Raw genomic sequence first — 15,053 nt, forward strand, 5'->3', positions numbered from 1 at the left:
ACATCATATTATTGTTATTATTATTATTGCATATATTCTGATGATTAGGTTTTTCTTTTTAAAGTAGAATTGTTAATTTAATTAGCAAGTCAAAAAGAAAAGCTAAATCTATGATAGAAATAAAAACCTATCTTCTATACTCCAACTGGGGAAAATAGGATAGTATATATCGAGATGACTTAAATTTTAAATATTGTTACTTCAAAATAGATCAATTTCTTAGCTACTAAACCAGCTCTTAAACTGGTAAAAAGGTTTCTAAACTGATTTCAAAATATACACATAGTTATCCAAAACTTTTTTCCTTATACAGTGGTGATTAAAACGTGAACCTATTTGGATTTTCAATGTTTCTGCATAAATATCACCTAATATATATGTTCTACACACAAGTCCAAGCAATAGATAAATTAAACAAATTAGCAAAAAACATCCCTATTCATTTATGTATTGAAGAAGCACCACTGTAGATTAAATCCTGTTAAGTTCTTGTACCATAATCATAAAATAATACTTTTCAAACAGTAATTTATCCACATTACTGGTGCTTGTGATAATGGATTAGGTAGCTTACTCAATGCTTTTTCTAATCCCTTGTATTCTAGTATACATCTGGGGCAAATCATTAGGAAAGGAGCCTAAGTCACTTATACAACCGAGGTTAAGGTGAAATCTGGAGAGTTGTATCAAGCAGTAGTTAAATCTTTTAATTGGTTGCTCATACCTAGTTTCTTCAGTGGCATTACCTAAAAGTTCCTGCTCACATTAAACTCTTCCATTAGAAAATAATTGACATCAACAAACTTGATGAAAAAGAATTGCCTTTATAGCAATTTATAGCAGGTTTTTTCAAACATTTGTGGAAATCTTTTGAAACATAATTTTCTCACCTCTTTGTTACAAAAATGCTTTCAGTTATCACTCAAATATAAAAGTGTGTTTTATTTAAATGTTAATTTACCCAGAATAAATGATTTTGGTATTTGAATTCCAAGGGTGCTGGCTGTAGCTACAACTTCAGAAATGCTATACTCTTGTTTGAGGAACAAACAAAAATAACCTGTGCTATGTTGATGACACAACCGTAATAGCCAAAAATGCAAAGGATCTGCAAGCTCTAGTAATAGTGGAGAAAAGTAGGATTAAATTAAGGAAGACAAATTACAGGTATTCCTTGTGTAACAGCCATTTGTTCAGCGATTGTTTGAACAAATAGTATTTACATCTGATGCTTGAAGTTAATGCCAATGCAGCAGTCATGTGATCATAATTTGGGCACTTACAAGCCTGCCTGCACTAAGGCTGCAGGGGTGCTTCAACTTCCTCCATCTGCCTATTTCCATTCCCTCCACATTTCTGCCCGTTTGGCTACCCAGGCTTCCAAATGATCTTAAGAATGGCATGAATGATTTGGAGAACAGGAGCTATGAAGGCCTTGGAAGCTTTCTGAAAGCTTTCTAAAGCACCGTGAGAACAGCAATTTGGAGATGACAGGTACAGCCTTATTACAATGTTTCAGAAGACCTCAGAAATCTGAAAATAACACATCATTGGAGAATGGCAACAGCAGCCTTGGGGGAAAAGGCCTGGTGCGGCAAGCCACTGCCTTAGATAAGGCTGGGCATGCTTCACCAGTAGTGAAAGATACTGGAAGTCAACTGGGTATGACAGGGCCTATAAGGGGCTTCGCACTGTGGCAGTAAGGTGGCTGGCCAGTGTAGGATTTGAGGTGGCAATTCTTGGGTCTAGCGACACGGACTGAAACAGGGGCAGTAGGCCGGGATTGAAGGCTCCAGGCATTTACTTTTGCCACCACTGCCACTGAGGAGTGCTACTGTGCAGGGAAGTCATAGATGAGTGTGGGGAATTGAAAATGAGGCAATCCCTTTCTTTACGGGGGCTTGGGGCTGGGAAAGGGAACCATGTCAGGAATGGCTTGGATCAACCTGAGTCCTTGTCCATTTACCAGTGGGATTTGGTTACTAATGGCAGCTGTTGGAATTGCTGTTGCAAAGTGATGCAGTTACATGAAGTCACACTTTTAAACTTTGGTGTTGAAGACTGCCAAGAATGTGGATAGCCCAAAAAATAAAAATCAATGGATCACAAAACAAATCATCCCAGAGTTCTTACCAGAGTCACAAATGACGAGGCTTAAATTATTCTGCTTCAGACATATGTGAAAACCTAGCTTTCTGGAAAAGGCTCTAATGCTGGGGAAAGTGGAAGTTATAAGGAGAATGAACAGGAAGGCAGATAGACGTACAGTAGCAATGGATACAATTTTGGAAGATCTAAAGCAACTTAGGGATAGACCAGGGAGAATATCTGAGGTTGCTAGGCGTCAAAAACAACTTGATGGCAATCATATTATATATAAAATTTTGATATTCATACATTCATTTCTCCTTCAGCTAAAATAAATGCAGTAATTTTCTTCTGGCCAATGTAAGTACATGTAAACTACATGTAAAAAGTAGGATAAGCTCAGTTCTGTTTCTTATACAGATGTTCTTTACTAATTGGGGAGTGGGGAGCATGTGCACATTAGTTTCACTTCCCACCATCATCACCATCCAAGTGATGGCTAAATGGCTGCATGCTAGATGGTACTATCATCAAATTCTTACTTTACTATTTTGATTTTTGTCATTTTCCCATGACTAATTGCTTATTTAACTTATATTCACTGATAGGTCCCCTACTCAACTGTAGATTACTATTGAATGCTATGCAATTGCAGAAATATTCTAAATTGATACAAACAACTAGCCTCTACTTGTTCTGTTTCTGGGGATTTCTTTCATAGAGCTCATAGGCAAATGTTTCTGTATGTGATTTGTCACTGAACAATCCAATGAAGTCTATATCCAGCTGGAATGGACCATCTACTTTATCAGCCAGAGTAAGTCCCAATGTGCTGATCTGTTAAAAAAGAGAAAAAACACTTTGTATTATTTTCACAAAAATATTGTCTAAAGTCAGGCAGCATTTATTTATGTTGTGTCTATTAAGCCTAAACTGATGTTTTTGCAACAATTTTCATAAAAAAGATGAAACGTTAACTACATAGTTCTTGTGTCAACGCTGCTAATATTGAATATTCTTGCTTTGACAAAATATGCAGAACTGTCTGGTACTTTTAGAGTTAATTCAGATGAGAATGGAAGAGGAGGGAATCTTTGCCCTCCAGGTTAATTGGAAGATGTGAATCATGACCCCAAAATAGGGGAGGGGAAATGCCTGGAATGTTATGTGCAAAGGAAGGGAAATTCAGATCTTGGCATTCCTCCATGCCGTGCTGACACTCCGTTACACTAATAAAGGCTTTTTAGGTTAAACAATGCCTGAAAGTTCTTTGAAGTGTTTCATTAGTCAGATACATGACATCTTGATTAGCAACATTCAAAACTTATTTAAATCAAGAACAGAATTTCCAGAGAACTCAAAAATGTTCCAAACCTCCTCCTCCTCCTCCTTTAGTACACAGATTCAGCAGTCTTTTCCCCATCAAAAATCTATACTCCTTCAAGGCTGAAAGTTCCTCTGAAACAATGCATAGAATAGGCAGATGCAGTGCTTTTTTTCTTAAAAAAAAAAAAAAAAAAGGTGCCGGAACTCACACATGTCATACAACCCGCCTTGCCTACCCTACAAGGTTCCATCCAAAAAAGGTACCGGAACTCCGTTCTGGGTGTTCTATGAGAAAAAAAGCCCTGGGCAGATGTGACCCAGGGAATCCAAAGCATTCAGCAAAGCTGTCTTTTGTAAGCAGTAGGGCATTGCTACTTATTAAATCTATCCCTGGATTCAAGCTTTAGTTTTTGTTTAGTTCCCGATAATTGCTTCATGTTATACATTAAGGCATTTATAAGACCTAGTTTGATGCAAGCTCAAAGAAGTATTTAAAACTCCCTTTTTACCTTACCAGCTTAAAAAAACCTCAACAAACGTTTGAATAAACTTGGGTAACTTTTTAAACATGTATATTACTTTAATTACTAAAAAATCTTAAAATTTGTGGAAATGCATTTAAGACATATAGCAGTGTCTGAAAGAAAGCCTATCCAAATCTGAGCTGTAATCCTTTCTGTAAGCAGTGTTTTTGGAAGTTTGCTATTGTTTTCTTCCTAGGAATGAGAGAATGCCTGGCCCAAGGTAACCCAGTTGGCTTTTGTACTTAAGCCAGGACTAGAACTCAGATTTTCCACACTTAGTCCAACACTAACCATTAAACCAAACTGACTAGAATGGATTGATATGATACATACCTTTAAATAATCAATTACACTTTATTCATTGTATAGAAGATCTGTCATCATTGTTACAGTAAAGAATATTATGTAGTTCAGGGTTGGATTCTTGGTGTTTGCTGAGCTTGTTTTCCCACACCGCACTGACTTTAGCCTAGTTTAATAATGGAATATCTTCAGGAAAACCACCAAGTTCAGAGAACATCAAGAATCCAACTATCATACGTGCTTTTAATGTTCCAGTTGTCCTAGTTACATAGAAAGTAACAGTGACTAGAGTTGGGATTCAAGGAGGAAAACACAATGAAGAATTTGATTCATTTTCTGTCCCTATGTTACACCAGGTATGAACAGTCAGAATGAAGCCTGAGATTGTCAGAAATATGACAATCGGGGAATATCTTTTCACTTTAAATGTGTTTCAATATCTAGAGCCAGTTTAATTTCATATTAGGGTGCTGAAGAAACTAGCTGACTGATACAAACTATGTTTCATATATATCGTATTCAATAAATTATAGAGAACTAGTAAAGTTCCAAATGACCAGAAGATACAAATGTCCCTCACAAAATAGGGACAGAAAAGATGATGATGATGATGATGATGATGATGATGATAATAATAATAATAATAATAATAATAATAATAAGTAGTAGTAGTAGTAGTAGTAGTAGTAGTAGTAGTAGTAGTAGTTGGAAGGGACCTTTGAGATCTTCTAGTCCAACCCCCTGCTTAGGCAGGAAACCCTATACCATTTCAGACAAATGGCTGTCCAGTCTCTTCTTAAAAACTTCCAGTGTTGGAGCATTCACAACTTCTGGGGGCAGGTTGTTTCACTGATTAATTGTTCTAACTGCCAGGAAATTTCTTCTTAGTTCTATTGCTTCTCTCTTTGCATTTCATCTAGCATTTGATCTGTAGTTCTGAAGATGTGTAGTTCGAACGGTCTGATACTTGGGAATATTCCAGAAAAACTGATAAAGAGTTTTATTTGTAAGCACTTTGGTACTTACTAAGTTAGATGAAATTGTCAAGAACCAACCTGGCCTCACGTATCTTGTGCTCTGAGAAACTTTTTTAATAAATTGGGAATGCTACGGATATATCTTGGCTTTAGCAAAATATATAAAAATCCACATGGCGTTGATTAACAAGCTTGTTAAGTGTGGTCTGAATGGTATAATTGTGTGCACTGCTGACTCAAGAAGTCTACTCAAATACTGGTTCCTCATCAAACTGGAGAGAAGTATCAAATGGAGTGCCACATGGATTATTCCTGGATAATGTACTCTTCAGTGTCTTTTGCAATGAGATGGATGAGAAGGAAATGCTTATTACATTTCCTGAAAACAAAATATTGGGTGGAATACACCCTTCTGAAAGTTTTTAGGAAATGTATAAACACACATTTCTTCCCCAAGTGGATAATCTTCCTAGAATTGATAGAATGAATATAATCATTCATATATATTATTTTACTTAGTTTTTAACGCTGCTTTTTTATTCTAGTTAGTTTAGTTTAGTCTAGTTTAGTTTAGTTAGCTACCTTGATCCCTACTAGAGCAAAAAGATATGATATAAATCAAATTCAGTGAATAAATGATTAAGGATTTTGATCACAGACCTTATATGCATTTTCAAATAGCAAGTTTAAAAACCACTTACCCTATCTGGCCACATTTCATACTGGCCATCCTGGATTCTACCGTGGCTTGTAAAAAAGAACTTAGAAAATGGAACCTGTTGTAAAGAATTTACAGATCAGTTAAAAAATGTATGTGAGTATTTGAATATTTCTTTCAACATATTCATTTTTCTTTCATACATTGTTTGTTTTTTGACAAAAGCACAACATACCATATATCTTGTTACGAATACTGACATTTTTATTCAATATACATTCATTAACATCCTTTCTTTTCTTGGCTGTTTTACTGCACACATTTCTTAAGAGACCCATCTCTATAACATTCAACCCTTTTTTTTTTAGTTTCTACTGATATAACCAATTTTCACTTTCTTACATACAACCATTTTCACTACTTTTTGCATAGTAAATTGTCTCAATTGACTATAATTGCACAGGCAATTGTATGCTAGTTTTCTTAATAAAGAAAAATATTTTCAATACAAAAGTACTATAGCAACTGGAGTAGTAGAACTCCAGTTACCTACCATGGGTAGGTGGCAATTTGCCATTCTCAAACTCTTACAAAAAAAATCCAAGCTAGAGGGGGGAAAAAGTCACATAAGAAAATAATCCTTTTTTATGTTTCAAATATTTGAAACCAAAGATTCTTGTTTGCTTATTTTTTCAAATATCAGAATCCATACTTTCTATAATAGTATCAAAAAAGTCATAACTGTTACCTCGATTTCCTCCCAATATGGCCCCCCTCGGGGGAATATGAAGTAGTTATAAGCATCCTTCACTGAAGTAGGGTCGTATCTGCTTGGATTGATGTTTAACATCCACGGCCTACCATCACCACGGACACGCAGACATAGACTATTAAAATTTGACCAATCATGTAATTTTGTACGACGAAAAGCAAGCTGCCAAAATATATAATATTACTTTTAGTATTTCACCAATTGTTACATTTGGCAAAGTTTCCTTCTCCCTTTCTTAATATTATTTTGTTCACTGCTGAGATGTTTTTTTTCTTCTATTATTCTGCTCTATCCTTTTCACATAACTGTCATGACAAGTGGATTCTGTCATAAACATTACTTTCTCATCAGAAATTTATCACGTAATAAGCAACTGAACACCACACACACATACACATAAAAACTCCACTGCACTGAGACCATTTGTATCTACCCCACCCTAGTTGAGAAAACCTTTCAATTATTCTTGGACAAGATACCAGAAACTATCCAAATTTCCAGGCTAGTAAAATTGTGGTTATACTGCCAGTTTCCACACACACTTAGACCAAAATGCCTTTGCTTGAAGGTGACACTTGAGGGTAGCAGAATGCAACGTAAGTGCAACAGACAGAAAAACTCTAGAGACATCTCTTCTTCAAACAAGATCTACAGCAACGTTTGACATGTTACACTGTACCACGGCTTCACAACAGATTATAACTGACAGTCTAATTTTACAAGTCTCATCAATTTGCTTATTACCACTATCAATGAAAAAGCAAATAAATAATCTGCACACTCCAGTGCAGTGGAAGGATAGATAAAATGGTTGTGAAGTGGGCTTTAAAAATATGATAAAAGCTTGAAAAAACCCCCACACTTTTAAAAATCATTTTTGGGTGAAAAGGAACAAAGTTTATATTATGCTGCTGAATGAACTATTTCTTAAGATTAAAAATAATAAAGGCAAAATTTATCTCAAGACAAACCTGAATCCTGGTGATTATTTGGGCATATTTGCAGGGGTTGTTTTTTTTTTGCAACAATAGGGAAGTAGACTGCCTTCTTATGGAAATTTTTAAACTTTTGATTTTGTCCAAGTCCTTGTGATTCTTTGCAATCTCTGTTGATTACTAGTCCTCTTTAGCTTTTCAAAATTGTTCAAGTCAGCTAATTTACTTATGATTAGGCTCCATTAAATGCAGCAGTTTTATTTCTAAGCAATCACTGACAACACTGAACAGCAAATCTCTATATTACAAAAAGAATAGGTTTGGCAATTTTTCTAAAGAAATCTATCTTGTGGGAAATTATAACTAATTTTTTAAACTTCATCTGGGATTTAAATTCTTAACGTAGTGACCAACTGCACTTTATTTTAAACCACATCATTCAATTACACCTAATTAATTAATGAACTTGGCTAGGTTCATACAAAATGATAAAAACAATAATTTATTTGAATGGGTTCAAGCCAAAACTAACAAACTACATTACAATAAATCAACAATGGCTTTTTAAATGCTTGTTGACCAAAAATAAAATCTAATGCAATTATGATTTAGCCATTATGAGAATTTTAGCCTGATGTAATATAAATATAACAAAAGCATGTTATAGCATTTATTAACAGGTGAAATTTTATTTTAAACATTATTTCACAGAGGTATTTCACTGTCTTAGCATATACAAGGACACTTAGATAGGAAATATGGCACATTTTCTCCAGCTAAATCAGTGGTTGTTAAAGTAATACTTTTTATTAAACAAGGGAGTAATTTGAGCATATTATGAGGGTAATGAAGCAATTTGTAATTGCTTATTTGTGAATCAAGGATGCACTTTACAAGTCTATGTAAAACATAATACCACAATCCATAGTATAAGCATACTTATATTTATCCTTTCCCATCCTCTTGTCCCCTGCAATCCCTGTAATGCTCCAAATCCCATGCTGGTAATTTCACAGTTGCAGGCTAGAGGTACAGATTATCTCTTGACTGCTATGCTGTTGAATGCCACTCCAAGAGGAGTAAGAGTTAACAATGGAGAGTTACAGGCCAATATATTTAAGAATGCAGCTTTACTATTATTCCCCACTTTGAAAAATAGTATTAAATGGGAATAGTACTTTTTAGAAGAGAATTTTGGAGTTTTTCAAATGGAAGCCATTTTTGGCTAAAAGAATAAACCACTTTTTAAAATGTTAATATGATTGTACTCACCATTTCTGGTTTTGATACCATGGCACAATATCCACTATATTTTGTCACTCCATCATGAGGTACAGTAGTATTGAGGTTCCCAGACAGGACAGCATACTGTTTATTCTTATCTAGCTTTAGATAAATTTCACTTTTCCCTCCAATCGCTGTGTCAGAACCGAGCACCCATTTATTTAAATCTTCTTCACTACGAAATTCCCATATCACTTTTGTCTGATTCAATAAATAATCTTCCATTGGTTTTTGGTCAACCTCTTTCATAAAATCAACTACCTCTTTCTTTACAAGCCCACATTGTGTTTTGAGTTCTTCCACTACATTCTTAAAGTTATCAATTGCCTTCCATGGTGAAATTTTCTCAAGAGATGTTCCAGGTCTCTGATAGCCACTAGACCATCTTGCATGGTGACCATCTGCAAGAGTCCTACACAAACTACTTTGGCAGTGGTTTTTGTTTACCAAAGAGAGACAATCCAGCATCTTGAGAAATGAAGCCATAAGCGAATTTTGATGAGTAGCTTCCCTTAACCAAACGGTATCTATTTCTGATTAATGCAGGTTATCTTTACCTGTTATAATACAAATAAAAATATTTTTAAATGAAATATTTGTTTAATATTTTTAGTTCCATTTACTTTCCCAAATATACCAAGTTATAGATACCTTGTTAACTGTATTATCATAAGTAACACTATCAATAACCTAAGCTGCATAAGCAAAACCGATACCATATGACATATACAATGTTCTTAAAACAAAAAAATAAAATCAACCTTTTCATTTGTGACACCTTTACTGCAAAAGGAAATGAAAAAAATAAAAATAAAATAAAATTCTCTATTTATGTTTTAACAGAACTGCACACATAAACTCAGCAATGTGAACACAATCTGGAAAATACCGGTTATTTAAACAAGCATTCATCAAACTTCTGTTTGTTAGGTAAAGACTTTATTGAGTCAAGATCAATTTTGGTGACTATATGGTCAGGGCCACATGCAAGTTTGCCACTGCCTTCTTCTGAACATTTCATTTTGCAGCCTAGTCTGCAATCCTGGGATTTTCTGCTGATCCCCCATCCAACTATTAACCAAGTTGAATTCTGCTTGACTTTCTGGGGTATCACCTAAGATTCACTAAGTCAGGGGTTCTCAAGCTTGGCAACTTTAAGACTTGTGGACTTCAACTCCCAGAATTCCTCAGCCAGCTTTTTTGAAAAAGCTGGCTTAGTGATTAAGTCTTGCTGTGCCTTTTAAAAACCTTTAAAAAAACCTTTATCTACTCTATAATTAGGGGCTCTGATTCAAAAGAGTTTCCATGGATGCTGAGAGAGAAACTCTGAGAAGTTTCTCTTCTCTCAGAAACTCTTAAGAAGAGTTTCCTGGCTGGCTTGAAATAACTTTTTCAATATTTATTCACTCTTAAGAAGCATCATTAGATAGGGAAGACCAGATAGCTGTAAACCAGTAAACCCACTGAGCGGGACAATGCACTCAGTTCGCTCTGTTTCTATCCTTCTCCGTCGTCTTGGCTTTCTGCTTCCTTGAAGAAGTAGTAAGTTCACCCCTAACTTGCAACCAAGTTTCACTTAATTCTCATTCCCAATACAGTAGATGATGATGATGATGATGATGATGATGATGATGATTACCCATTCTACTAATGCTGACTGGGGATGATGGGTGCTGTGGTTCAACGGGGAGTTAACCTTTGCAAAGTGCGATCCCCTTCGCTCACCTTGCATTCGCCGCCGTCTTTCGGCCCGAGTTCTCCGCCGGCAAGTCCAACTCTGAAAGTCGTCCGGACTCCTCAAGGAAAGACAGCCTAGAACAAAGGTTCCGTTTCGTTTCCCTCGAGTAGATCAGGACCGCAGAACAAGAACATTTTCTGCTCCGACTAGAAAATCGGTGGCTTTTAGTGCTTTTTTAAAAGATGGAGAAAGGAGGATGTTTCATTTACTGATTTATTTTTTTTAGCCTGGTCGAAAAGCTCTCCAACGGAAGAGAGCTGACGTAAACGGCAACAGGACAGAAGGGGCTTCCAAGATCCTAATAGGCCCTCTCCTTCAACGACGGGCCTAGCCAAGGTTTTATATTGCCTGTAATGGGTCTTAAGCGTTCACTAGTTACAAAAAAAAAAAGAACTACGTGCCCCCATTTAAGGCAACCACCCCACCATCGCTCGCTCTCTCCTCCGACAGCGGCTCCCTCGGGACCACAGCACAGCCTACCCACCCCCCACCCCCAACTGACGCGGGAACGCCCCTTAACTCCGCCCCCGGCTCAGCGCCTAACGGCCAGTAGCGCTTTCTACGCCGGCCACGCCTACATCCGACGCGTTGCATGGCGCATGCTCGGTGCCCTTTGTGTCCCGGGCTGGCTGGCTGGCGGGCGGGCTGGCGAGCGGCTCGGTGGCTTGGCAGAGGCCTGCCGCTCGGAGTGCCGCACCGTCCGCTGGGCCCGCTCTGAGGAGGGGACGGGAGCGGCGGCGCGAGTTCCGCCATGGTGAAGAAGCGGAAAGGCCGGGTCCTCATTGACTCCGACACCGAGGACAGCGGCAGCGAGGAGAACCTGGACCAGGTGAGAGTGGTGGCGCTACCGCCGCCGAACTGGGCCCCAGGGCTCCGTCCTCGCTTTTGCCTGGGTCGGTGTGGATGGGTGCCGTAGATACCCCCTCGCATCCAAGCGGCTTTCGTCTCTCTCTCTCTCTGCCCGGAGTGGTGCAGGAGTCAGGCGGCTCCTGAGGGAGAGGGGAGAGCGTGTGGTTTTATATACATGAGGGTCGCCAAGAGAGGAGTCTCGCAGCAAACGTGGTTGAGGAGATGATGGAGCAAATGGGCTTTTGAAACGCGGGGTTGTCGATGCAGCGAAGGCGAATAAGAAGAGCTTGGAGTTAGGCGAAAAGGATCCAGTCTTGGCAGGTGGCAGGATGGAGAGGCTGTGTTGTGACTTGGAGAGCCGTGAGGGTGAGATCTAGTTGAACATTGAGTTATTCCCCCCCCGATAGTTGTGGGAATGATGGGCGATGGGAACCTTTGCAACCCCCTTTCTCTGTTGTGTCGCTTCTTTCTCCTCCGATAAACTCTATATCATTTATTTCGATTTTCTCCTAGGTTTTTGTACCTACCTCTTGATTTGCAACCCTTGCTTGAACTTACCCAGTTGCTCAATGTCTTTGCGGCATTTCTAGAGTTAATAATAATAATAATAATAATAATAATAATAATAATAATAATAATAATAAAGTTGGAAGGGACCTTGAAGGTCATCTAGTCCAGCCCCCTGCTCAGGCAGGAAACCCTATACCATTTCGGACAAATGGCTGTCCAGTCTCTTCTTAAAAACTTCCAATGTTGGAGCATTCACCGCTTCTGGAGGCAGGTTGTTCCACTGGTTAATTGTTCTCACTGTCAGGAAGTTTCTCCTTAGTTCTAGGTTGCTTCTCTCCTTGATTAGTTTCCACCCGTTGCTTCTTGTCCTGCCTTCAGGCGACTATATTGCTGTTTGTACCAAAGAAGATTCCCCTCCTGTAGATTATGTTAGGGTGCGCTTGCTGTTGCTGGATTTTATATACTGAGATTAATTTTGTCTCTAATCTTGCCTTTTTCAATGAGGCACCACTGTGGGTGGCGTATTCTATCATTCCATGAGAAGATTCTAAATTCCAGTCATTACGTCTTAAATAGATTTTTTGGTGGAAGGCTGCTTCATATTTTGCGGAAGGCTATTTCATATTCTCCATTAATATGCATATTTTTCTGGGTTGTTCTTTGTGTATGAAAACCATGTAATCATAGAACAGTGAGCAACTATTGTAGAAACTAGGCCAAAATCAGTAAATGATAATATACATTTTGGATAGGAATATCACAGTTTTTGTCCATGTCTCCACTTGTATCTAACCATAGTACAAACATGCCCATAGTTTTTTGTACTGAGTCCCCATGATGGCTTAAGTCATCCTTGGCTGTACCAGTGCTATCAAACTGTTTCCCTTTTTATTTTGACACCATCCACGGACTGCCTCAAGGTTCATAAAATCTAGGAGGGAATTCAGATGATTGGGAAGAGAGGGACAGTGGGTTTGGCAATAGGGATAACATATTTTATCCCAATAGAGTTTCCTCCTAATATTAGGGATGGGTGGAAAGCATGATAATCAGCAAAGAAATTATCTTTTGTGTTGCTCTTGGGTTGAAAAGCAGGATTTGATTGCCACTCCTGAAGTGTATAAGTTATTGAGAGTAATATATATTCAACAAGGAAACCATAGAATCAGACTTGATTGTATCATGTGAAAAGTCCCCTGATATCTTCTCTCTCTCCTTTGTGGTATCCTAAAACAGTTTTCCAGAGTCTAGAGCTTTCTAAATTTAACAAACTCTTATCGCTACTAGTTGGCATCAGTATGGCTGTACATTATAAACTGCAGATAATAGCAGTGCAGTCTTAACATACTTGATGTATACTAAATCGGAAAAGGCTGTGATAGAGACAGAGTTACTGATGAACTTTTCTTAATCTTGACTCATTAGCTTTCTATCAAGAAAAGAAAGTTTATAGTGGAGAAGTTGAGCATGCAAAAAACAGTTTCTTGTAGAGAGTATTCAGTAGGGAATAGGGAACAGGATAAGAAACATAAAGATTTCATTTTTTTTTTTCTTGAAGATGTATTGATCATATGTTAAGGTATTATGTGTACCTTTAACTCAATTACAAGTTTTCATTATTATTTCATTTCATCTTCAAAGTTAGAATTGTTTCTTATAGTAAGTCAGTGTCACGTATTTTGTGGCATGATACAAAATATTCTCAATATTAATATTCATAACTTATGACACTTTTTCAGGGAATAACTAAGCTGAACTTGCTTCAACAGGAAGATGCCTATTTTATCTGTTTTACAACTATTTGGCATGGGAGATACACTGTTGGAATGATGTGACATGACGCCAGCTAATGGATATCTATGGAAACTTGCATCTCTGTTCAATTTATCATAATTATGAACAATTCCTATGTTTTTTTTTATGTGTTCATTTGGATAACTAATGTAGCCACCTTACTTATAAGGATTCCCTTGTTCCAGCTGTTTCCTCCTTTTAGATTGGGTGAAGATCTATTGCTATGTTATTGGTTAATATAAGGAATTGAAAATTGGTGAAGGAAACTAGACTCTCCACCAGACGTAGTTTCAAATATTAATTAATTACTGAAAAAGCCTTTATATTCATCTGTTCACAATTAACTGCAGTACCAAAATGCCCAATTCCTTCTCAGGGTTTCATGATAGTGTCTACAATGCCTTGTCAGTCTGGAAATTCCATAAATTTTTATATGCATTTCGCTGTTAATGAAAACTAAGATTCAAGCATATCAAGTTGTTGGCAGTTTTCTAGAATAGATGGAGTGTATTTCTTAGTTTTAAAGAATTTCAATATTTTCCAACCCTGATGGATTCTGGTCCATTTGGATCTCTCTCATAATCCTCCATCCACATATTTTGAACCCATAGTTTCATTTCTGGATTAATAGCTTCTAGATTTTTTTTTTTTAATAGTGGGGTATAGAAACTTATCCTATTTCCCATTATCTTTCATTGGCAAAAGAAAAGAGAAGAAAAAAATGAGATCAAATATGTGAGGTTCTATAGCAGACTTGATTAGTGTATGAAATCCGATATCTCCTAGGAATTAACACTTATTGAAACAGAACGATACATTATGGTAAATCCAAGTGCCACAAGATTGTTCACGGTTTCATCTCTAACATCAAATTTATTCTATAGAATTTGGATTATTATGTTCTCATTCCACCAGCCTGTGTGCAAGGGCATGAGGTTGGTGTGTGGGTGGTCTCTTAGGACAGTGGTGGCAAACCTATGGCATGCGTGCCAGAGGCGGCACTCAGAGCCCTCTCTATTGGCATGCGCGCCACCGCCATCAGCAGCAGATCCATCAGGCTGCCACTGCCGCCCAGAGCAGGAGCCCCGCCCAGCACAAAGAAGGCGAAGCGGCCGACTAGCAAGCTCGAGTAGAGATGGTAAAGCAGAGGTCACCAACCATTGTCGATTGGTGGACTGGAAGAAAAGGGAGGGGGAAGCATTTTACATGCGTGCATGCACACATGGGGCCATGAGCACGCATGCACTGCAAATGGGGTGGGGCTAGTGCCTGCATGATACTCACTAGCCCTGCCT

At 37.8% G+C, this 15,053-nt stretch overlaps 2 protein-coding genes across 3 annotated transcripts in view; one reads left to right on the forward strand and one right to left on the reverse strand.

The window, feature by feature from the left end:
- Positions 1-189: 189 nt before the first annotated feature.
- Positions 190-10,781, reverse strand: NDUFAF1 (NADH:ubiquinone oxidoreductase complex assembly factor 1). Of its 2 annotated transcripts, none has more exons than XM_015825434.1 (5): positions 10,593-10,781; positions 8,856-9,424; positions 6,625-6,810; positions 5,920-5,994; positions 190-2,925 (listed from the first exon to the last, which is right to left on the reverse strand). In XM_015825434.1, the coding sequence occupies exons 2-5, from the start codon at positions 9,351-9,353 to the stop codon at positions 2,776-2,778; spliced, it is 909 nt and encodes a 302-aa protein (XP_015680920.1). In that variant the 5' UTR covers positions 9,354-9,424; positions 10,593-10,781; the 3' UTR covers positions 190-2,775. The 2 variants fall into 2 exon arrangements, with proteins under 2 accessions (XP_015680920.1, XP_015680921.1); XM_015825435.1 differs by lacking the exon at positions 10,593-10,781 and adding an exon at positions 10,507-10,521.
- Positions 10,782-11,324: 543 nt separating this feature from the next.
- The window catches only part of RTF1 (RTF1 homolog, Paf1/RNA polymerase II complex component), a 29,264-nt gene continuing 25,535 nt past the window's right edge, over positions 11,325-15,053 (forward strand). Inside the window, exon 1 of the mRNA XM_015825436.2 lies at positions 11,325-11,434. Within this exon, the coding sequence (XP_015680922.1) occupies positions 11,357-11,434 (78 nt within the window). The 5' untranslated portion in view covers positions 11,325-11,356. The remainder of the gene's footprint in view (positions 11,435-15,053) is intronic.

The sequence above is a fragment of the Protobothrops mucrosquamatus genome, unplaced genomic scaffold, assembly GCF_001527695.2.
Source record: "Protobothrops mucrosquamatus isolate PMUCROS unplaced genomic scaffold, P.Mucros_1.0 scaffold2635, whole genome shotgun sequence".
NCBI lineage: Eukaryota > Metazoa > Chordata > Lepidosauria > Squamata > Viperidae > Protobothrops > Protobothrops mucrosquamatus.

What these genes read in the sequence shown, in the direction of transcription:
- NDUFAF1 (XM_015825434.1), bottom strand. Translation starts at nt 9,353, where the DNA reads ATGGCTTCATTTCTCAAGATGCTGGATTGTCTCTCTTTGGTAAACAAA. An exon ending in CATATTGGGAGGAAATCGAG is followed by an intron (nt 5,995 to 6,624) that starts GTAACAGTTATG and finishes TCTTTACAACAG; the next exon opens with GTTCCATTTTCTAAGTTCTT. An exon ending in ATGAAATGTGGCCAGATAGG is followed by an intron (nt 2,926 to 5,919) that starts GTAAGTGGTTTT and finishes CTTTTTTAACAG; the next exon opens with ATCAGCACATTGGGACTTAC.